The sequence below is a fragment of the Strix aluco genome, chromosome 4 (genome assembly GCF_031877795.1).
Source record: "Strix aluco isolate bStrAlu1 chromosome 4, bStrAlu1.hap1, whole genome shotgun sequence".
Classification (NCBI taxonomy): domain Eukaryota; kingdom Metazoa; phylum Chordata; class Aves; order Strigiformes; family Strigidae; genus Strix; species Strix aluco.
The window spans coordinates 107974483-107998741 of record NC_133934.1 but is presented as its reverse complement, the minus strand read 5'-3'; the positions used below and the strand labels follow the sequence as shown (position 1 = coordinate 107998741).

Here is a 24259-nt window from a genome sequence, read left to right as displayed (position 1 = left end):
CTGGATGACCTCCCTTCCCTCTAGCATGTCAACCACACCACACAGCTTGGTGTCATCGGTGAACTTGCTAGGGTACACTCAATCCCACTGTCCATGACACCAATTAATATGTTAAACAGCACTGGCCCCAACACCGAGCCCTGAAGAATACCCCCCCATCACCCCACTCCACTTGGACATCAAGTCATTAACCACAACTCTTTGCACCCATCCAGCCAATTCCTTATACACTGAGTGGTCCATCTATCAAATCCATGTCTCTCCAATGTAGAAACAAGAATGGCATGCAAGACAGTGTCAAAAGCTTTGCACAAGTCCATGTAGATGACATCAGTTGCTCTTCCCTTATCCACCAACACTGTAGCCCCATCACAAAAGGCCACCAAATTAGTCAGGCACGATCTGCCCTTAGTGAACGGCTGTCACCAATCACCTCCTGATCTTCCATGTGTCCTAGCATAGCTTACAGGAGGATCCACTCCATGATCTTGTTGGGCGCAGAGGTGAGACTCACTGGCCTGTAGTTCACTGGGTCCTCTTTATTCCTCTTTCTAAAAATGGTTCCCTTTTCCAGGCAGCGGGAACTTCACTGGACTGCCATGACTTTTCAAATATGATGGACAGTGGCTTAGCCAGTTCATCCACCAGTTCCCTCAGGACACGCAGAAGCACCGATCCATTTCGGTACTCATTCACTTACGTAGAGGGGGGGAAAAAAAGGGCAGGCATTAGTGGAAGAGGGATGGGTCTGCTCTGACATTCCTGGCATCTCACTTAAAAAACACATGTAGCAGAGGTCAGCTTCAGTCTTCCTCATTCAATTCAAAATGCTCTGTGCTTTACTCTGAAGTATTGGTCTTAGACTTGTTCTGCTAATTTTGATATCGCTCCTTTTATATCAATGAAAAAAAAAGATTTTGGCTGCTGAGTATGCTTCGCTCATTATCATCACAGAACTGAAGCTATCAGAAGCTCTTCTTGTGTGTCCTGGGTTTGTGTGGTGGGGTTTTTGGTAGCAGGGGAGCGGGCTACAGCACTGGCCCCCTGTGAGAAGCTTATCAAAAGCTCCCCCACCTCCAAGTTAGACCTGCCTCTGGCCAGGGCTGAGCCAGTTAGAGATGGTGGCTGCACCTTTGTGAAAACATATTTTAAGAAGGGAAACCTGAGAGGGGGTTGGAGGACTTTGAGGAGGAGTTACAAGAAGGACACTTATGCAAACACTGAAGTCAGTGGAATGAAGGAGGAAGGGGGTGAGGCGGGGGGGCGGGGTGCACCAGAGCAGAGAGCCCCCCTGCATCCCATGGTCAGACAGCAGGGCCACCCTTCTGCCACCCATGGAGGTCACTAGAGGAGCAGAGATCCACCTGCAGCCTGTGGAGGGCACCCAGGTGGGAAGCAGAAGCCCCTGCTGTTGTAGTTCGGCACTGGGAGGACTGCAACATGTGGAGGTGACCCACACTGCAGCATCTCAAGAATAATGCACCCCGTGGGGAGGACTCACAGCGGAGAGTTTGTGGTGGACTGTCCCCCATGAGAGGGATGCCACATGGAGCAGGGGGAAGAATGAAGAAGAGTGCTTTCCTCCCACCCCCTTGGAGGAAGAAGCAGCAGGCTGACTGCACTCCCCACCCCTTGCCTCAGGGCTGCTGAGGCAGGAGGTAGAAATACCTGGGAAGAAGGGAGGGGTGGGGGGAGGTGTTTTTACGATATGGTAACGCTTCTCTCACTGTCCCATTCTGTCTGTTAAGTGTCCTTATTTTTAGTGGTTTGAATTAAAGTGACAATCTTTGTCTTCCCCTAAGGAGCCTGTCTTTTGCCTGTGACTGTTAATGGGTGAGCGACCCCTCCTTGTCCTTATCTCCATTCCTGAGCATTTTGATTCATTTTTCTCCTTCCCAGTGCTGGAGGGGAAGGCTGCGTGGTGCTCAGTTGCCCTCTGGGCTCAAACCACAACACTGTGACAGTGCTAAATTAATGAACAGAAGAGGAAAGTCATCATGACTCCCTTTCCCTCTAAATCTTCCCTCCTCCTAATGTCATTCACAGAAAGACAGTAGAAGCATGTAAGTTATGCATCCCATGGAAAGGGATCTTGGAAAAATAAAACAACTTACTGCACAAAAAGAACAACAGCCCAGTATATTACCTCTCCCCCAGTCAAATAACACCATTCAACCAAACAATCACATTGGAAGGTTGGAGGATTACTTTGCTTGTCAACAGGCTGTTTGAAAAGCATGCAGACTGGAAGCGTATGAAGATACACACACAAGAGGACAGACAAACATGGGCTGCCTTTTCTTCTTACCAATCAAATGGAAATTTTGTTTCTAAACCAGGTGGATAGTACAACCCGGAGTTTATAAATAAATGAATAAATAACTCCCCTAAAAAGCCAGTCAATAGTCAGCAGATGGACTTAACAACTGTTTCAACAAAAAAAAGCTGTTTGAAAAAGTGTTTTATACTCTGCTTGAACTAGTCATTGCTGCAGGTTATCGATCTTTTACAGACAAACAGCCTCCATTAATACATACTTGTGTTAGCCTGGCAATTTCTCCTGGAAAGCTTGACCCTCAGTGTTACTCATCTGCATGAGGCACTGAGTAACAAGCAGCGTTTTCTATGATCTAATTCAACACATGTATACCATTCCTGTTAGCTAGATTGCTGAAGCCTATTTCTCTCTGTGCAGAAAAGAAAATGTCATTGTTTGACCAGATAGACAAGAACATAAGTTAAAGAATCTGTAAAGCTCTTCATAGGACAGAAGTTTAAATCAATGCCACATCTTGGGTAACTTGGAGTCTCTAACCACCATGATTTCATCTCGCATCATGGTGAAGAACAGTAACAAGATGGAGTTCACTTCAGATGCAACACACGTCATTAACATTGTGGGTTAACTTCCAATTCTGATACCTTATCTACTCAAAGTTATAGATTTGAACAATTTAAGCAACAGTTTGGCACGCCAAGGTTGTTTAATATTCCTAAGTATCAATTGCAGGATATTAATGCTGATTTCTTACATCTTAAGAGTAACAAACATATTCTGAAAATATGCTGAAAGCCCAGATTTATTGAATGTGATGCTGGACTGATTAAAACATCTCTAAAGATCGAAGAATGAAGAAACACCTCAAAAAATGAACAGATCTTAAATGGCAAGGACAATGAAACCAGCATATCCCAAATGTACCATTACTTCTATTCCTACCTCTCTTTATGGTGTTAGTACTGGCTAATATGCAGGGCAGACCTTCAAAATCACTTTTGTATAACATTCTCAAATAAATTTGAGGGCAGGGGGGGTCTGTGGTGCTTTTGGTTTTGGTTTTTAACATTGGTACAAGAAATGAAGCATATTAAGACTGAGCTTCTGCCCCCATAGCTTCCATTAATTTCTTATTCTGAGGAATCTTGATTCCTACAGTGTGAAGAACATCTAAAAAAAAGCTACACAACAGCACCTAAAAATTAAGGTTGTATCATCATTTCCACTAGGAATTTAAATCCTTACCTTGTTAAGCAACACTAGTGAATGTACAAACATATCTCTAGATGTACAACATGCATCTCTGCCACCTGTGCTTCTTCACCTTTCAGAAACAACAGTTATAAGCCAGTTGCATCTGAATTGTGAAGCTTAATGACCCAGTCCTGGGACAAAAAAGAAAAAGCAAAAACATATTGTCACACCAAGCTTGAGTATCAATAACACTAAATGACTTTGCAAAGTTTACACTAGCAAATAACCAATCACACCAATAGTTAATTGAGGATGATTTAAAAAGAGCATCAAGTATAACTGAAGAGAACACCAGACATGCCATTTACCTAACTTAGAGGCACTGAAATATTCTGCATCAAACACACGGAAATGCAAATTTTCCAGTGTGGATGCTTGAGTTGATTAACAGAAATGGAAAGACAAAATATATTCATTTGTTACCATTTCTATTGTGTAAATGTAGACCTCTTCTATTGACTTCAATATTCCATATTTACATCAGTGAAAGACCACAATTTGCTCATAAAATAGAAATAAAAATAGCCATCTACTAAATTAATAGAATTAGACTCCTGTTGCAAAAAAAAAAAAAAAGTTCTACTGAAGAGCCTGATGCATTTCTAAATAATAGCAAGGCTTCAGGTTACACAGAAGTTAACTTCACCTGTCATTACTTGTACTAAAATCCAGTCTAAAGAACATTTAATTCAATTAACATACAAGTGCCTGTACTTCCATTAGACTCAGGTATAATAGCAAACATATCTAACAGATAGGAACAGGAAGGAAGCCTTCTCCCTCTCCACAACACTTCATATCTTCATCAGGCAACCAGGAGTACAACTGTCTTTTCAACGTCCTGATACATGGCAAAGACTAAAAAAAAAAAAAAAAACCCCACAAAAAGATGTTATACGTACTTTTTGAAGATCCTGGCTGAAGTCTTCTTGTGTTCCAGGAAGAATCCACATGACTTACCTTTCCAGACCATTTTGAAACCCACATCCTCTGTGAGCATTTCTAAATCACCACACAGGCCTGACACTGGGTGGCTGGTACTACACTGCCCACACAACCCCCACTCATATCAAACCCTTGTCTCTGCTCTGCACGGTTTCCAGCTGCCAGCTCCAAAAAGCAGCAAGGAATCCCCAATTACAGACACAGGAACCTAGCTTCCTGGCACTTCAAAGCCTGCTCTAAATCATTAGCAACAGCATAACAAGGGCACTGTGACATTCTGGAGCTGCAAAGCCCAGCACAGTAGAAACAAAACCGACAGTATCAATAATCTGTTGAGAGATTTCCTGGACATGTACTTAAATGCAACCCAACAGGATTCAAAGTAGCATTTCTTTTACACAACAGGTTTATAATGTGCTATGCTTAGCAAGTCTAAACTGAAAGACTAAACAAATAGTGCAAGAATGGGAAACTGGGTATCCAATTGACAAAATCAAACCAGAACAAAAATGCAGAAAATCGGAGCCAAATCTTGTGGCTCTAATATGAAGTGTTTCTTCTGGACCCAAAGGAGTCATTCTGGATTCTAAAACAACCCAAAACCAAATGTGGCATTACAGCCTATAAATCTGAGTCTGTAGTACCCTTCTTATACAGCCCCTGTCAAAGTACAAATGCTGACAGACCTTCCCAAACTCTGTTTGGGAGAACTATGCTGGGAGAAAGGGGAGACCAATGCAGATAACACCACATATTTTACAAATGACTTTGAAAAACAGGCTTTTTGGCCTTCAGCAGAAACAAACTGTCACCACATGTTAAACAGCTTGTCATATTTACCATCAACTCAGCCACATCTCAAACTTCTAGGGGAAGGGTTGCAAATACAGCAGTACTGTGGCACCAATATTGCGTGGACCTTGCTGGTACCATGATTAATGTCTACCACAGACATCCTCAATGAAAATCAGCAGCTTATGAGATGCAGGTGCTCAGGGTGGACTGTAAGCCTTTTCTGGTCTTAAAATTTACACACACAATGAACCAAATTAATGAAACCTTCTGTTACGCTTACTACAGCACTCATAGCATGCTCCTTTGTTCCCTGCCTCAGAGCAGGGAGGGAAAAGGGAACTAACTATTGCCTTAAATAATAGAAGTGGGGAGAGAGTAGAGCTGAATTGATCTGCTCCCTCCAGGCAGGAGCAAAGACCACATCAGGATGAGCACAGGGGATGTCCGAAAGCTGATTATCTGCCCCCTAAAGAAAGACTTCAGGGTTTTGGTCAATTAGTTTATCAGAGATCTTAACAGTAATTAGCTAAGAAGAACATCCAATCTTTTGAGATGAAGCACGTCAATATGCCAAGAAGCACAATACTGATGCTGTATGTTTAATTGAGCACCTGGTTTTAAATGAACATTCTAGCAAACAATACCCAAATTTTCATATTAGCAAACAGCTAGTAATTCAGTAGAAGACAATCAAGAACACTGTTCAGCAGTTTTACATGGATTCCATGTCTTTGTCACCAAGGTTTGAACGAAAACCTCAAAGTATAATTCAGTACACAAAACTTAGGCATTTTGTACCTATATAAATATTACACACAATACACACAATTCATTCCTGCTTTTTCTAAACCAGGAATTCCATTAACATCAATTACCATCATTGATCTGTTGGTTTTTTTTTTTCCTTCTTTTAAAAGGAAGGAAAAAAAACCCAACACAAACCAAATTGCATATTTTCATTTTAACAAGGAAAAAATATAACTTGCTGTATCCTTCAAAGAAACTTTCCAGGAAACCAAGTTTGGCTTTGACACTGGGAAAGTTGTATTTCAATTGAAAGTAAACCTAATCATGTGTTCTCTGTGCTCCCATCTGTGAAAATTCACAGCTCACCAACCCAATGGAAAAGCCTACTTACGGTCATTACACTGGCTCCCAGAATATGAAGTCATGGAGCAATCACAGGTGAAGCCTTCCCATTGCTGATTACAGATGCCCTGATTCGCGCAGGAATCTTCCTGGCAGGTAGTGCTCGGTCCTGGAAAAGGGATGTCAAGAAAAGGATGAAACAAAGCTGAGAGAATCATTTTAGGCCCAAAAAAGCTCTAATACATCATTACCATTACTATTAGGATCCTCATGCAGAAGAGAAAAAGCACTAACCAAACAACTTTCTATTCTTGGACATGCAAGAAACTCAGGTAAAAAGAACACAAAGACAACTGTACACTCCACAACAAAACAGCAAACTAACACAGAGCAAGGAGGAAGAGAGAACAGCAACATATTCTCTCTTAGGCAGGCCCAACTCATGTGTTCAGAGCTTGCTCAAAGAAATTTACTGTAAAATATGGTGTGATCCAAGGATAACAAAAACTGCCACATTGTCATGCTTTCCTGGAAGTTGGATCCCCTTGTAGAAATGGTCCCATGAACAAAGTCTCATCCTACCCAAAGAGCCCTGATATGTGGATTCAAACTGAAGCTTTGGAGCCTCAGATGGTTACAGCTTTGCTTTACAGGTTTAAGGGGAAAGAAAAAAAAAAAAAAAAAACAACAACCAAAAACTACACAAAGACTCTGATCAGTCGCATTACATAGGTTCCTATGGAAACATGTGAAACTCCTCAGAAGGACATGACATTAGTCCATGATACTTCTCTATTCTGGACTGGTTTTCACTGCCTTTGGAGGAAGCAAAGAAAGAAGCAGCTACTACTAACAGAAGAGCCTTTCATTGTTCTGTGATTTGGAGCTAACAGTTGCAAACCTACTCAGCTAAACCTTTCAAAGACACAACCCAAGCAACAGGTGAAAAAGTGATCTTAGATTAGATGGACTCAATGACAGCTAGTATGTCATCCACAAGGAGGCAGTTGGATTCTGAAACACCTGAGAGCAGACATGAAGCTGCAAGCCATAGATTTTAAGAACATAAGTTTAGAAGTTACTTCCTGGAAAAGTATTTTATCTTCAGCATTCTAGACAAAGGCATTGCTCCTATTGTGCAGTACTTCAAATAAAACGTACCTACTATTCTATATCCTGCAGTTGTTAGAAAAGAAGAAGAAACAAAAGAAACAGATTGAATAATAGAGTAGAGGATCAACAGGCTAGGCTGCCTGAGATCAGTTTGTTAACCACTTGAGTCTAGGACAACAGCATAAGGATAAAGCAACAACTGTTCTACCCATCCCAGGATCTTCTGTTACAGTCTTTGTTAGCAACAGCAATTCCATGAGGCTTATCCTAGTCTTCATCCTTACCTCTTCACCACATCAGCACCACCGTCTGTACTTCATAGATGAGATAGGACACACCAAAGCAGAGACAGCATTTTCAGATATTTTAAACCCAAAATGAAACCCCTCAATCTCCATCTGACACCAGCCACAGTGATTTCACTGAATTCCACAGTTACACAGCATCTTTGATATTCAGATCGTGCATCTGGGCACTTCCACATTTACAAGCCTTTGTAGAACCCACATCTAACTGGAAGCCCCATGTCATGTGATGTTCCTCCAACAATTCAAAGGCTGAACCAGGAATGGACCCTTATAGCTTTAGTGCAGAGTTCCTGCTCTTCCCACCAGATCATCTTTCCCCACTGCAAAAACAGAATGGGTGAATTTCAGTAGCTTTTTAGCTATCCATGTTTCTTTACATCTCTCCTGCAATGAGAAGGGACGCATGACTATCAGTAGGCAGAGAGTTTAACTGAACATTAACACAGACCTGAGTTTTTCCACGATCTGTTATACTGTTAAAAAAAAAAAAACAAAACTAAAAACCCAAAACCTCTAGGTAGAAGCATAAGTGTAGATAACAAAAGCAGACAAGAAGAACCCTAAAAGAAAATTCACCTATTGAAAACAGGGATCAACAGCAACCACAGCAAGCAAACTACGTGTTACCGTACTTAAAGTTGAGCAGCATTTTTCAACACTTTTCTCCTCCCCTCCACCTCCTCTTCCTTCCCACCTGACTCCCATTTGCAGCTGTATGAATCCCAGTGGTCTCACTGGCACAGTGTGAAGTTCACAGATCACAGGCACATGTATGTAAGCATCTCCCTCCTGCCTTTATACTTACAGAAGACATGGATACAACTATATAGATACACATGCATCAGGTTGAGGTCTGACACTTGCTTCAGACTTACTCTGGCCCAGCAAAAGAAGGGATGGCATTTAACAATCTGCAATAGATTAGTAGTGGTCATTTTGCCTAAAATGTCTGAGTTATCTGAGGACAAGGAATAAGAAACTGATACCTCTCCTGTACCTTACTACCCCATTATCTAACCTTTAACCCTAAATATAAATGCCAGAACTCCTAGAGATATAAACATGCAAGTTTATACAAATATTTAAGAAATAAAAACAGAAAGCAGTTGTTCTATGCAAACTTGCTTCAGCATCAACTGTAAACACTATTAAAAAGAAGCAAAACCAAACATCATTTTCAATGACAGCATTTCTCCTCTCTCCCTACACTCTTCTGAAAACACCTTAATCAATAACTGGACTTGACAAGAAGCGTCATTTAATAGGAATATCCTTTGCCTCGGTGTCACAAGAGAAAGGACCAGTACTCTACTCAAGGAGTAAGACTGCAAGAGGTCTAGAACCTGTGGCTTGAGGTGCTCATGGTGAGAGACTCCAGAGAGCCAAAGGACTTGAATTCATGACTAGTAGTGTGGTTTCTGAATTGTATTTTACAGAAACCAACTGTGAAGACAGAAACAGTATTTTCAAAGCAGCCAAAGGAGAAAAAAAAAAAAAAAAAGAAAGAAAAAAAACCCCAATGATGAGAAATTTTGAAAGCCTGAAAATACCACGAGGAAGCTCAAAGCCTGATCTACTGTCTTTAGTCAGTTGTGATGGCAGAGCATAGAAGCTGGGTATTACACTTTGCATTAGTACTATGGGCCATTTGCATGGTAAAAGGATCTTTGTCTCAGAGTTCATCTATTCCCGCTGCTTATAGTCCTTGCCTGATGTCATAATCCTCCATCTGTGGCAACAGAATTTTCTTCAGAGCAGCTAACAGGGATGTCACAGGGGATTAGGATTTTGGATTAGGGAGCAAAGCAACAGAAGCACAGGAAGGCTTATAAAACATGAAGATTGTGTTACCACACACATGCCCTTTAGTGCTAACAAATAAGAAAAGAGAAGACAACAAACAATTTATATATATACAGCAGTAGAATTGGTTCTAAATTATCCATGCCATCAGGGTTCAGGTCTATTTTTAATCTCATTGCTTTGACAACACAGCAGTCAAAACATTTAAAAGCAAAGTTTTAGAACTAGTCTTCACATAATAATCAGAGATACGTTTGATAAATCACACTATATTTTTAATTAATAAAATATGCATGCTAACTTTAAATTTTCTCCTGAAATTTCCAACACCCTAGCAACACTCGCTATTTCCATTGAGTGCATTTTTATTCAAAGGCCTTGGTTTTTGTTGTCTGTTTGTAGCTGGGCTTGGTGCATTGTCTTCTTCATGCCACATGAACACTGGAAAGGGGACTGAGTGGGCAGTAGATACAGCATAAAAGTGGAGAAGTCTCCAGTGCAGAAAAGCATCCCTGCTAGCAGAAGCATGACTTGCTCTGTCTCCTCCTGTCCAGACTAAGCCTACTAACAGAGGAGGCTCCTTAGGAATATGAGATGGCAAAGCAAATTCATCAACAATGTCCATTTGATCTTTATTTCTGTATCTCTGATTTTTACTGGAAGAGCTCAGTATCTGAGGACTTGCAGGGTCTGAGATCTTGTTGGGTCTTCCTCCCTGGAAAGGAGTCCCATATTACACTTTTCTTCCAAGTTACCTAGTTAGATGTATGATTTGTTTAGTAGTTTAGCCATTAAGTATTTGAAGAAAATCACCTTAGAAGAGCACAAGTAGCCAGATCTCTTATCCATATCCTGCTTGGGAAAACTATTTTGTCTTCCTAGCTCTTTCCTGCAATTTCATCTGTATGGTAGGTTTCTCTTTGCTTGGAAACTAACAAAATTGAGTTCCACTGTTGCACATTGCTAAAACTGCAATGTTTCATCCCACAGGTGGGTGCATTTCACTGGCAAGAGAAGTCATTCCCACTGCGTCATTTGAAAGCTCTTTGCAGAGAAAGGAACTTTAGGAATAAAAGACAGTATTGTGTTTATCATTCTTCCGAGTTACATGAAGAATCAGTTTCTTTATACAACAGCTGTAGGATTTTAACATAACTGCCTCATGCCTTGATCATAACTAGCAATAAGCATTAAGCTAAGCAAACTATTCTTGGTCTTGCACATAACACCTTTCTTCACATATCGAAAATTCACCCTTACTGAAAGGAATCTACCAGCTGTCTTAACATTATTTTCTCAGGAAGATGAAGATCTGCAACAGGCATGGTTCAATGGCACCGTGGTGCATTTTCACTCTCCATCTCCTTAAATGCTCCCATCTTTTTCCCTTGTACCTTCAAAGAGGTTAGGAAGAGACACACAAGACATTTTAACTGTCTTAGCAGAATAAGTTGATTCTTTTGTCCTACAGTTCCTAAATTGCAAATGCCATCAAGCACTGAAATATCTCCACCCCTACCAGTCAGAAACTATGGTAGGCAATTTATACCTATGATAAATCTACAATCTACTTCTGTCAACACTCCTCTTTCATAACCATGAATAGTCTGCCTTTTTTTAATTCAACATGCAGGCCCCGTACAGGTTAGAGAGGCATCAGGTCTTGGAAACCATATGCACTAGGCAGAATATAAAACTGTTCCAGGACTCACTCAGTGGAGGTTAAGGAGGAAATGAAGTTAATCCAGCTAAGTTTTCCAATTTTAGAATAATCTGGAAATTTTTTTTTTTTTCTCGGAGTAAAAAGTGATCAAAATTGAGACTGAATCTCATGGAACCATCACTTCACTGGATGGACCGTATCTCATATGCTATAACTGTCAAATACCAATGGTGGCTTGTTGACACTTACTTCGCACAAACGTAAGAAATTAAAGTATACTCAAGATTCAGTGCATGATTCAAAGTTAGATCCTGTATTTTGAGTCACAGGTGATAGAAAGCAAGAATATCACAGAGTAACTTTAAGTGAGCAAACTACAACCAAAAAAATAAAAAGTATTTTCAAGGACTGCAATGCCAGATCTTCAATCTCTCTCATTTTCAGATTTTGTTAAGGACTCATCATCACCTAAATATGGTTAGACATCTAGCAGGTTCCATATTTAAAGCTACCCATTGTCAGATATAACTCAAAAGCCAGCATTCTGCAGTCCTCTAAAAATACAGATGTTTATTCCACTGCCTCAACAGAACCTGAACTCTTCATTCACCTGACGTCAGTTATGACGCTGAGTCCTTCTGTGGCTGGCTTAAAAATTTCAGGGACTAGGACTAGTTAAACTAACAAATATGCAAGTTTCCCACGGAAAGCACATTTACCTCAAGGTGACATGAGACGGGAATCAGCAGCAGTGGCAAGAAACAGAGGATGGATCTACAACATGGTGGGGTCTCTCTCCCCTCCATGAAACCTGGCATGTACCTATCTTCCTCTCTTTTGTCATCCTGCCACTCTCCATCTCTAAGCAACCTAAAAGGTCTTGAGATCTCTAAGCAACCTAAAAGGTCTTGAGATCTCTAAGCAACCTAAAAGGTCTTGAGATCTCTAAGCAACCTAAAAGGTCTTGAGATCTCTAAGCAACCTAAAAGGTCCTGAGCAATGTGCTCATACACATGCTGGTGAGGGAAGAACACAAAAAACAAAAAAAACGCCACACAAAACCAAACACCTAATCATACAACAAAAAGTCAACTGCATAAAGGGGAGTATGCCTGGACCTGAGATGCAACAAGGGACAGGGAGATGCAAATGAAGTAGAGGAAATAAACATTATTCAGACATGCAGACACAGAAACTAAAAGCAGAAAGGAAAAACTGAAAGGGCTGTGTGTGACAAAGAAAAATACAGTCAATTGGCAAAACAGCCTTCTCCACTGCAAATCACAGCAGTAAAAAAGTACCAGATCTCATGGCCTATTCTGAAATAGCCAAACCTATTCAGCAAAGGTTGGTTTCCTGAAAAGCCAATAAGCCACATTAGGTACTCAAGACAAACATTTCCCCTTAGGCTTCAATGTGATTATCAGGTGTTTTCATCTGAAGGGCAAATATTCCTATAGGGTTAAGACCTCTGTAACAATATGAGCTTGAGCTGGAATAATCTTCACAGCTGTGACAAGTCTTTAGGTTCTGAGGACTCTGGAAAACTCAAAACAACAAACAAATCTGTCTGTTCCAGAACCTCCTCTTCACATTGCATCCACTTCAATGCACATCAAAAATCAAGCAGGAACTCCTGGGCATGTATTCTGAATTCCGATGGACACACAAGTAACTAGAGAGAATAACAGTGGCTGCAGCCAGAGACACACGATACTTCCTGATGTCTAACCAAGTCCCAAATTCCCTGCCACAGTTTTAATAGATGGCACAGAACACCTTAATCCTAAAGCTATATACACCCCCAGAGTACTTCCAGGATGCTTTTTCTTCTCACCCCTGTCCCAGCCCACGTATCCTTCCTAGTCTTTCAAGTCTCATTCTTTACCCCTTTCATTCATATAAACTTCAGAAATCCCCTAGAGGCAGTACCTGATACTCTCTAAATTCCTAACCTCTGTAAGACAGAGTACTTCAACTTTTTACAGTTGAGAATAGGCCAGAGATGCCAACAAAACTTGGTCACAGGCAGATGCTCCACATGCATAGAGCACAATACATCAGGCTAACTTCTGCCTACCTCTAGGTTGTCAGATCTTTCAGATTCAATGTTTCATACACATCTAATGGCTAAAATTATCTCGGGCTGTCTGTATCTCTACCTGCTTGATAAGAGGGTGCCTTCTAATATGCTTCTGTCTATTAACTACTGCTACAGCAATAAAGTGCTTACCCATTAAAATTTCCTTAGTTCCTCCAAATATATTTTCATCCTTTTCTACTGAGCTGTAGAATGCCAAACCCTACCTAAAAACACAGATTATATTCTAAAGCAAAGGTAATTGCTACCTGCCTACAGCAGGAATATGGAACAGGACTATTTTGAATATAGCATTAGAACAGGTCAGCAATGTTACCAGGTCTTCATGGAAAACACGGTGAATAGAAAAGGGGTTTATGAAGTGCAAGATTAAAGCCACAAAAACTTCATTCCAATGATATGTAAAATGTTGGGAAGCCTTGCCTCTATCTTAGAGTGTGAAATAAGAACACTACGTGTTTTCTCCCACAACAAAACCTCAGACTAAACCTGTGGCTTAGACATAAAATTTCAAGATGATTAAGCTGATACCATAACAGATACCATCTGTGGCTTCAGAACTGTTAAACAGAGACACTGTTCAATGCCTCTGACTTTCCCTTACACCCAAGACCATTCTCTCCTTTTCCATTGAAAAGGAGAAGCATTTTCTTAAACTTCCACAACATTCAGGCACAAATTAATTTGAACTCCATATTGCAGTTGCTCTAGATGAGTTGGGAAGTATACTTTCACTATCATGTTTAAAAGGATAGACTTTCAGCACCAAGGAAAACATCTCTCTGGTACTAGCATCAAAGTCCTATCAATTGCTAATAAGCAGGTTTCCTCACTTATGTCCCAGGGTATTTGTATGTAATTGTACCATTAATCCTTCCTTCATTATATGCCTCCTAAGAATAATGTTCAACAAACCAGTTTTCTGTCAGCACTCTTTATCCCATCATCTCTCAGTAATTCAAGTGGCACATTCTCAATCACTATCTGGCCTCTCCTCTTTGAGCCCTCTTCCTTGGTTTCTCCCAGTTTACCCCCCCTTTTCTACTGAAGCTACTCTCAGCCTCTTTAATGGCTTTCACTTGAGTAGTTTTAGCATTTTAACACAATCCACACAGTCCTCAACCTTTTGGCAACCCCAAACATCACTGATTGATTCCTTCTTACTTAGCGGGCAATAGTAATAAAATGTCAGTAAGAATTTCACATGAGGACCAACATCATGAAAGAGCCCTATCTGCTTTGTGAAAAATAAGAGACTATCCAGTAAAAGGGTCTAAAAAAGACCTAAGAGGTACAAAAATTAGCAGGTACAAAAGGCTCAGGCATGACCACTCATATGCTTGATCAATTATGACTTGTAAAATGCCATCTAACTATTAAGGGAATTTGTAGTTAATAGATTTATTTTTTTAACTGAAATTCCAGAAAGCTATTTCTGTGGAGGTATTTTTTCAAAGTTTAAAAAACTAGCTTTAACCTCCTAGTCTCAACTCCTTAAGATCAGTTCTGAAGAATCCAAGTCAGCTTTTTGTTTTGTAAAGACCTGAGAGCCTTCTATGTCTTTATACACAGCACCTATTTGCCTAAACAATTATTAGACATTTCAGGAAATCAACTCAGGCTTTTATGGATATTCAGAGATTGATACAGTCAAACCCCCCAGTGTCAACAAAAACACCTTCCTCAATCCAGATATCCTCTCCAGAGGGCTGGGGTTTGTCATTCTGTTCCTGTCTCAGAGGTGTGACTGCATCCATTAAAAGGCACCAAATGTTACATAAAAGCATCTTTCAGTTCAAACCAGTAATGGGAAGAACAACCTTCTCTACCTTGCAGGTCAGCTTTGGTCAACTCAACTTTGTTAGCAAAAAATAAAAAACAAAAACAAAAAAAAGGCAAAAACAATAAACAACATGTTAGTATAAAGGCAGATAAATCAGGGTCACATCACTTCAAATAAAAACATCACAGCCAACATGCATAATCAATACATGCAGGAAAGACAACATAAGCAACAAGGACACAGAGGGACACAGCTACCTTAACCCAACCAAGCAACAGATAACAAAACCACATACAAGAGAGAGGAAATGCATTTCATTCACACAAACACGAGGTCACAGAACTTACAGACAGTAGAAAGAGAAGGAAAAAATATCATTCTTAACATAAAAAAATATAACATTCTTAAATCGCTCAGCATTTACTGATAATTTAAGAGAGATTTTTGTCTTATTTGAGAAATACTTAGAATCCATTTAAGTAAAAAAATCTATTTGACTTTCAGCACATTAGTCAAGAATATTTTTCTTTTGTTTCTACATCCAAGCTCTGGATCTGAACTTAAATCTTCTGTCTCTCATAAAAGCATACATTGCCTGGGTTTTTGTCCAAAGTGGATTTATTGCCAGAAAACCATAGGGGACCGATAACTCTGGAAGATAACAACCTCTGTTTATCCCAAGAACTGAATTTGACACTGGATGTAAAGAGACAGAAAACCTTGCCCCCTCACAAGCTGTTGCCTGCTCATGGAATTCAACATATCCTTAAGAAAACTTGCATCAACAGACAGAGAGACATCTCAGGCATTAGACCCATATAATCTTTGTCCATCTCATCAGAGCAATCTACAGAAATGACAGTAGTACAAGACCACTCTTTCACCTAGGTGGGAATGATCTTGCCATCTGTGGTCAAATCAGTCTACATGGCAAAAGAGAATCATGAATCTACCAAGTCTGACTGACCAAAGATCCAAGTACACTTTCTGAAAATTGCAGACCACAAAGAAGCAAAACAAAACGATACCACTGATGGTCTTCCATTTAAGCACAGGATTTTTAATTTTTTTAAATGGAATCCAGTTCACAAGGAAACCACATAGATTTCTGATGTGTTAGACCTTGATTCTAAGTTTTCTCTTTCAGCATGGAAAAAGCAGAGAACAAAGACGGGAGTACAGGCAGCAGCACCTAAATCCCTTGCCACTGAAGTTTACATATTTTTATTGTCAGCACAATGCGAACAACAAAACACCAAATCACTGACCTCATTACTCAAAAGATGGGTATTGAAGAAGTGCGTACTCACCTTCAAAACTTTCTGTTCTTAAAAAGTTCTAATATCACAGTTGATACTGAAGAGAGATTGGTAGTTCTCCCTTTCTCCCACTGTCTCCTTTTACATTTACAACCCAATAAATTCAAACTGGCACGTACAGATGCCATTTCCTGTGCTTCATAGGAAGTTTTACGTTTTGAATCTTTACTATTGTTTTACAGCCCTCAAGATGGTAATCACCTTCCCTTTTGAGCTAGCCAGATTTTTCTTCCCACTTCTGGAACTGCTCTACTACATAGAGCCATAAAATCTCCAGAGTTCTTTAAACAAAATGCATAAGAAAGGGGGGAGGGGTGGAAAGAGGAAGAGGATGCATTTCTCCATGCATCATCTTCAACATTTATTCTAACAAAGTAATTTCTGTGTAACAAACAAGCACTTTTCCTAACTGCCCTGCTCCTCATCATCTTTGCAGCTGAAGTGGAGCAAAGCTTATATTTGTTCCATAAGTCCAGTAGCACTGTGACAATGGAATCCAAAAGCATAAAGAACAGGAGAGCTGTCAAGCCATCACAGAGTAAATTAACATGCCTCTCCTCAACCGACAACTTTTGATTCCACAGAGAAAGTGAAGTATCTCCAGATTTGAAGTTTCACTACTGAGCAGATGAAGGGTGAAATCCTTTCTGACATTATCCTGCTGTGAGATTTTAAGCATGAGATTAAATTTTCTTTTTTCCACAAACTGCTTAGTATGCAAAACGCACTTCTGATTATCGAGCCTGTATGTGTCATTCATGCTTTTCATGCACCAGTGAATTCCAAAGGTTAACTATACTATTTCATGGAAAGTAACACAAAATTATGATTTTACTGCAGGATCTGGAAGAAGATTAAATTAGGACAAAAAAACGTCCCAAAACATCTGGAACAGTGTCAGCCAGTTTAATAATAATCACTCCCCTTTGTGAGAAGCTGTTATGAGGAGTGGAACAGGTGAGGAAAGGTGAAGAAGAGAGGAAGGAGCCACATCTCTAAAGCACATAGAAAACTGCCTTGTAAAAGAAATACCACTACCACTGTTAAAGTTTGTTTGGCTGCAGACAGGATGGGGAGAACATGAGCATTTAGAACATGCAGCTGAATTTCAGATAGCTCTAGTGCCCACGGTAAACAGCATAAGGATGTCCAGATAAAGGAAAGGAAAACACAGAACATCCAGCAAATTAATGAAGAGGTGAAAAAACACCTCAAATACAGGAAGTACTCTAATATTTAAGGCAACATCTTTAAACTCCACAAAAGATTAAACATCTGCTTAACTTCTTCCAGGGCCAGTGAGGAAAAAGCAGTGCATCACTCAGTCTTGACTTTTGTGGATTGAATAAACCAATCCCTTCACCTAGTAGTAAGGCCAGGAATGAAGTGCTCAGCAAAAACATTTGATTTAAGAAGTCTAGAATCAAGGAGGAGCTAACCTAAAGTTTAAATTGGTTTACTTTAAAGGAGGGAAAGAAGATCACCTGGAACAACAACTTCAAAGTGCTCTGCAAGACATAGTTAAATTTCATGCTCTCATCACAAACAGATGAGTACCACGTGCCTATTTCAGGGGCAAGCAGAGCAAGGCCCAAAGTAGGTGGCAGACTTGTCTGCAAGATTCCAGTAGAAGTGGGCCGCCAACATGAAGTCCTTTCTGAGAAATTACTTTGTCTCCTCAGAGTGTTTGGTAGCCTGATGCAATGCTGACACAAGGACTGTTTAAGTCTTAACCACTTCCCTACCTTTTGTACCTTTTCTCTCAGGCCCTCTCACCAACCCCTTTTTTTGGGTGGTGGTACGGAGAAGGTCTCTCTTGTTACATAAATGATGGTGATGAAAGCTACAGCTAGCATGAGAGCTAAAGATACTCTGTGGAAAATGAATAAATACATTGGTATAATGTCATTATCCTGAAACTTCATTCTTCTCACAATTATCTGTAGCACATCAACGCAGAACAGATTTTACACACCAGGCAGGAAGAACATTACTGGCTTTGCTGACTACCTTCCGGGAAAACACAAGCTACCACTACAGATCTGACCAGACCTTCAAGATCAATGAAGAGTTGCCTATTGTTCCCAAAAAATCAGAAATGCAGCAATTGTAGAAGAACAATAAAAATAAACCAGATCACCACACACAAAAAGAAAGGGTACGTGGTTTGGAGCTTCAACTCCATGGGCTCAATTTGACATTTCAGACACTCCTGGGTTTTCTTCTTCCAGATAATCACTCACAAAATTCTTTGCCAAAAGGATGGTCCTACAGGACACATCAAAACACAGAACAGGTCAGTCTGGTAGCCTTATCTAGCACACTGGTGACTAAGCAGCAGACTTCAAAAGCTGAAACCTTAAGTTTCTGACACTTCACCTAAAGCAGGATAATGAGGTTACTTAGCTGTGCTATCCTAAACAAATCCCACCATAGATAATTTAAAGGAATTATAGGAATAAAACTGATAAAATAATAGATAAGAGATAATTCTTGCCTTAGGTCTTGAACTGCCTTTTTGTTTTTTAGCACTACTATAACACTTTTAAACACCATCCACTTTCAGTCTCAAGGAAGGATGCCTACATTTCAGTTAATGACTCCTATGTATGGCTTAAGAATGCTTTGGGATTCTCCAGGTCATAAAGAAAAAGCCTTCTCATAATTATCATTATATTAAAAGTGCTTCCTGCTCTAATAGGAGCACTGCCTTACCCATCACTGGAACTCACCTAGTTGTATAATGTGGTAGGTTTGTGCTTTGGTGCACAGCAAGGGTGAATTATGATTGAGCACATAAGAGGAACAATGTGGCCAAGGAAGTTCAATGGCTTGCTCAAAATTAATAAAAGGAGGTAGCAGTAGAACCAAGACAATAAAAAAATTATTTTCCTATTATAACTTGAGAATCTTAATTGATGATAGGAAATAGGGTAGTGAAATGCATTAAAGAGATAACAAATGCAAACAGGATGCAATGATGTCCGTCAGAGAGGGACCTGGGGGTGTTGATTGACAGCCAGCTGAACAGGAGCCAGCAGTGTGCCCAGGTGGCCAAGGAGGCCAATGGCATCCTGGCTTGTATCAGAAATAGTGTGGCCAGCAGGGACAGGGAAGTGATCTTACCCCTGTACTCGGCACTGGTGAGGCCGCACCTCGATTACTGTGTTCAGTTTTGGGCCCCTCACTACAAAAAGGACATTGAATTACTCGAGCGTGTCCAAAGAAGGACAACGAAGCTGGTGAAGGGTCTGGAGCACATGTCGTACGAGGAGCGGCTGAGGGAACTGGGGTTGTTTAGTCTGGAGAAGAGGAGGCTGAGGGGAGACCTCATCGCCCTCTACAACTACCTGAAAGGAGGTTGCAGAGAGCTGGGGATGAGTCTCTTTAACCAAGTAACAAGCGACAGCACAAGAGGTAATGGCCTCAAGTTGCACCAGGGAAGGTTTAGACTAGATATTAGGAAGCATTTCTTTACAAAACGGGTTGTTCGGCGTTGGAATGGGCTGCCCAGGGAGGTGGTGGAAACACCTCCAGGGATGGGGGCTAAGAGGCGCGTTGACATAGCACTTAGGGATATGGTGTAGTTGGGAACTGTCAGTGCTAGATTAACGGTTGGACTAGATGATCTTCAAGGTCCTTTCCAACCTAGATGATTCTGTGAAATTCTGTGATGTCACCCATTTGTCATGGTATTGGTCTGTCTTAGGTGGGACAGTGCTGTCTGCTGACCTACATCTCACATTCTACTACTCTCCAGGCTTCCTTCCTCCACACATCCTTTGATTCTGTCCTGAGATCAAACTGACAGTTTCAGAGAAAACATCTGCCACCTTGTAATCTCCTCCACTTCTGAAAGCAAAGCTGCAACAAGAGCATTAGCAGAAATCTCTCTCATGCCACATTTGGAAGGCAAGATTCCTATATGCGGATGTAATGACATTTCTTTAAGCATGCATGTTCTCATCATGTACATGGTCCCACTGCCCTTCACGATGAAATAAGGACATCTCCTGCAAATCAACACACAGCACAACTATTCACCCGAAAAGTCTGCAATTGTTTATTACAAACACATTTAAACATCATGAGACAGCAAGAACAGATTGGGACTTCAGTCCTTAAAAACGTAGTTAAGACTGCACCTGAGATCACTTCAGATGTAAACAAAATAGGGAGACTTAAATAAGGACTGAACATGCTTAGAGTTTTTCTTTCCTTAGAGAAAGGGGAGATAGGTGTGACTTTCAGTGGCAACTGTAAGAACAGGCATCAGCAGGCAGCGGTCAAGATGCGAAATGAAGCCTTGGAGATTGCTCTGATTCAAAAAGCAAATGAAACATTTTCATGAATTGGGTCTGCCAACCTGATTCTCAGGTTTTTTACTAATCCTAAATATGCTGACAAAGAGAATGGCTTCCTCCTCAACAGTTCCCTTGGTACTGAGCAGGGACCATTCAGGAAGATTACATGGGCACTGCTTTGCAAGATCAAGTTCTTCTAAAGGCAGAATGAGGGCCATCATTGAACTTTCCACCCATTTTTTTAGTTTTGTCTCCAATTTTGAATCTTGTTTGAAGAGCTTTAGAAGAGAAGGGGAACTCACATTCCTGACATCTCTAAGAGTGAACCAATCTCCACATTGAGGCAGCAGCTGTGCTAGTACTGGACTGGCACACAAAGTGCGTGCCACATTATGTGTTTTGGGAGCAGCACTGACATTACGAACCTCAGTAATAGGACGCTAAATCAAATAACTACACTGGGTACAGGAGAAGGAAACACCATAGCTCTAATAATGGTGCAGAGTCTTCTGGGAAAGCATCATGACTCTGTTCCTGAGCCACATACAGAACAGGTTAGTGTAATGTGAGGTCCTCTGAAGAGATAACAGGCAGGCTATATAACCAACAGATTAAGCTAATTTTAAACAGAAAAATTACCAGAAATCACCAATATTAAAGAAAAGCTTTCAGTGGACCAGGGATAATCAAAGAAGACATTTTCAAAAAAACCCAAATGCATTTTTATTTCCTTTGAACTTTGTAAACAACAACACAGAAAAGGTGCATTTTTGGTATTTTGGCTCTACCACAAATGGGCAAAGCCACAAGTTCTGCTACACTATGCTCGTCTCCACAAGGAACAAGGTGGTTAACAGACACTATTAAATACAGCAGAAGGACAGAAAGGTTTTCCAGACAGCAGAGACAACGCCCCCAGTGCTTTCATCACAGGCCTACCTCCTCAAAAAGGAACTCCTGTTTAGGTCTGATATTCACCCTTCAGTTCCTTCTACCTTCCATTTCCCCTTCAAAATACTTCCGTGGATCCCAAAAAAGGGTGCTCTGAAGCACAACTGAATTGAAGGCTCAGAACCTCTTTCAAAGTATTTTGGGAGGACTGTAATGTTAATAAATCACTGTGAGAAAAGTACTAGTAAATAGTAATCCACACCAGTACCATCCTTTCCACTACTGGAGGTACCACCTCATAGGGGATGGAGTAAGCAAGAGAACAGCAGCTAAGCTGCTTACAGAAGCTAGCTATCCTGAAGCGGCATTTGGAAGACAGAGGTGTAGTGAAGGATATCATGATGAAAGCAAAGTCATGAAATGGACAGTAAGGTGGACAAGTAGATGCTCAGGGGCAGCAATGAAGTAAGTGGGGAGTGCTTGAGAGGGGAACTTCTCTGAAATCAATTATACCTTCGCATCCACGCTCAATCTGCCCACTGCGGTGCAGAGCATCATTGATTAGATCAGGCAGACGCCCATTCAAATCTACAGATGCTAGACAGCCCTGAAATCCATCACGTGAGGCCACTAGCTTCGGGAGGTTGCTATACATGCCTTGAGCTAGGCCAGCAATGTAGAGATCACCTAGAGGATAAAGGGATAAACATACAAGAATGAGAAATTACATACCTTCTAGAGTAGCTTCCCCACCCCGACATGAATATAGCAAGCTGAACAGCTGCTCAGAAAAGGTTAAAAGCAGAGCAAGATACTGTGCAAGAAGTCATTTCTGCCTCCTTTACTACAAGAAAACCCCAAAACCTAAAATCCACACCCCACCCCTACCAAGAAAAACCAAAGAAAAAAAAACGAGAAACAGTTGTAATTGCATCCTATCTTGGAAAAACTGTAGGAAGACAATAATTTTCTAAAAAAGCAAAATATGACAAACTATATTGCTATAGGAAGTTGCCAAACAGAGAAAGAGAAAAATGAAACTGAAAGCCAAAGTCAGCAAATTCCAGATTTAACTCTTCTGTAATGTGTGGTTCCTGCAAGCTTTCTCTCATTTACTGGTTGAGGTCTCCAAGAATAAAGGGGGGAACTGTCAGTCTTTTAAAATTTACCTTTAAGATCCAGATTTTTGGCACCATTGATAACCTGAGTGACCACCTTAGTGTCCACTTTTAGGCTGTGTGTGTTACTGTTATCTCTGGTGATGACGACATTGTGCCATTGGTTGTCATTAAGAGGACGATCACTGTTGCCTTTGATAACATTAGGTCCGTTTCCAAGGTCAAACACATAGTGTATATACCTGTAAACATAACAAGAGCTAGTTAAAATTGTGTAAGAACTCCAGCGCTACTGACCCTTATTCTAGCCAGAAAAATATTAGACACTGATTTGAAAACATGCAGTACTTTTCTTTCCACCAAGAAAGTGTAAGGATTAGTATTTTGAAATGACAACATTTGGAGTAATCAGATTCTAACTGTAAAGCATTCCTCTTTTTCACAAAGTTCTTACAGATCCACAAAAACTTTGTCTGTGCATATAATTATTTTTAAAAACTGGTAATATCAATAAATGTACTGGGGAGAAACACTAGATATGCTTATTTGGGGCATATATTCCCCAGATTCATTCTGAGTTTTGAATAACTCCCTTAAGAAGTTAATTGGGAAACTCACTCAAAATATTGTACTAAAATTCACATGAGATCCTAGGTTTATTCGAACAGCTGGAAAACAATTAGCAAAGTTTTCAGCAATAAAAAAAGACCCTAATGAAGACTGAAGTCATGGGAGTGTTACCCTGAATTATTTATATAGTTCAAACACAGAAATCCACCTGAGGATAGAAGAGAAATATTCTACTTAGGAAAAAAAAAAAAAAGAGAGACAACAAAATTCAACTCTCAACAGAGTACCAGAAGCTCGTGACTCTTGCTTTTTTATTACTCAATGTCCCACTTACAGAAATACATGCAAAGTTAGAAATGAAACAAATTGAACTACGGTTACACCGAAATAAACAGGACTAGTAAACTATATTTGCGGAAGACACATCTACTGTGACTAGATGACTATAAGAAATCAAAATTTGTTCAGCTAACAAAAAGGATTATTTTTTTTTAATAAGCAATTGGTCTTGCGAAAAGAATATAGCATCTCAAAAGCAAGCTGAGTTCAGTTTTCCTCAAGCATCACCACAGAAATACAAATTCAGCACCCATATGCTCTTTTTTTCCTTCAGTGGAGATGGCAGAAACACAAATCTGTTACAAGAAAAAACAATAATAAAAGGTGGAAGAGAGATTCAGAGCCCTCAGCACATTTCCTCCTCTTCTGGGCTATTATGCAAGGTTAACAGGATAAAACGTTACCCTAACTAGATCCAAAGGATTTAAAACATTAACATTTCACACTACGAAACTGTCTTTCCCTCAGCCACAGGGGGAAGTCAGTGATAAAACCAGGAGTCTTAAGCTTCAGCGTTTATGTCTAATTGCTTTGTCATACACCTCAAACAGAGAAAACATGCGTATGAGGTGAATTTCTCTTTATG

The 24259-nt window shown here is 40.3% G+C and overlaps 1 protein-coding gene across 1 annotated transcript in view; it reads right to left on the bottom strand.

Moving 5' to 3' along the window:
- NRXN3 (neurexin 3) overlaps nt 1-24259 on the bottom strand; it is a 1036510-nt gene that overhangs the window by 546754 nt on the left and 465497 nt on the right. Inside the window, exons 14-16 of the mRNA XM_074824849.1 lie at nt 22816-23006; nt 22160-22333; nt 6411-6530 (exon numbers count right to left, since the gene is read on the bottom strand). Of these exons, the coding sequence (XP_074680950.1) occupies nt 6411-6530; nt 22160-22333; nt 22816-23006 (485 nt within the window). The remainder of the gene's footprint in view (nt 1-6410; nt 6531-22159; nt 22334-22815; nt 23007-24259) is intronic.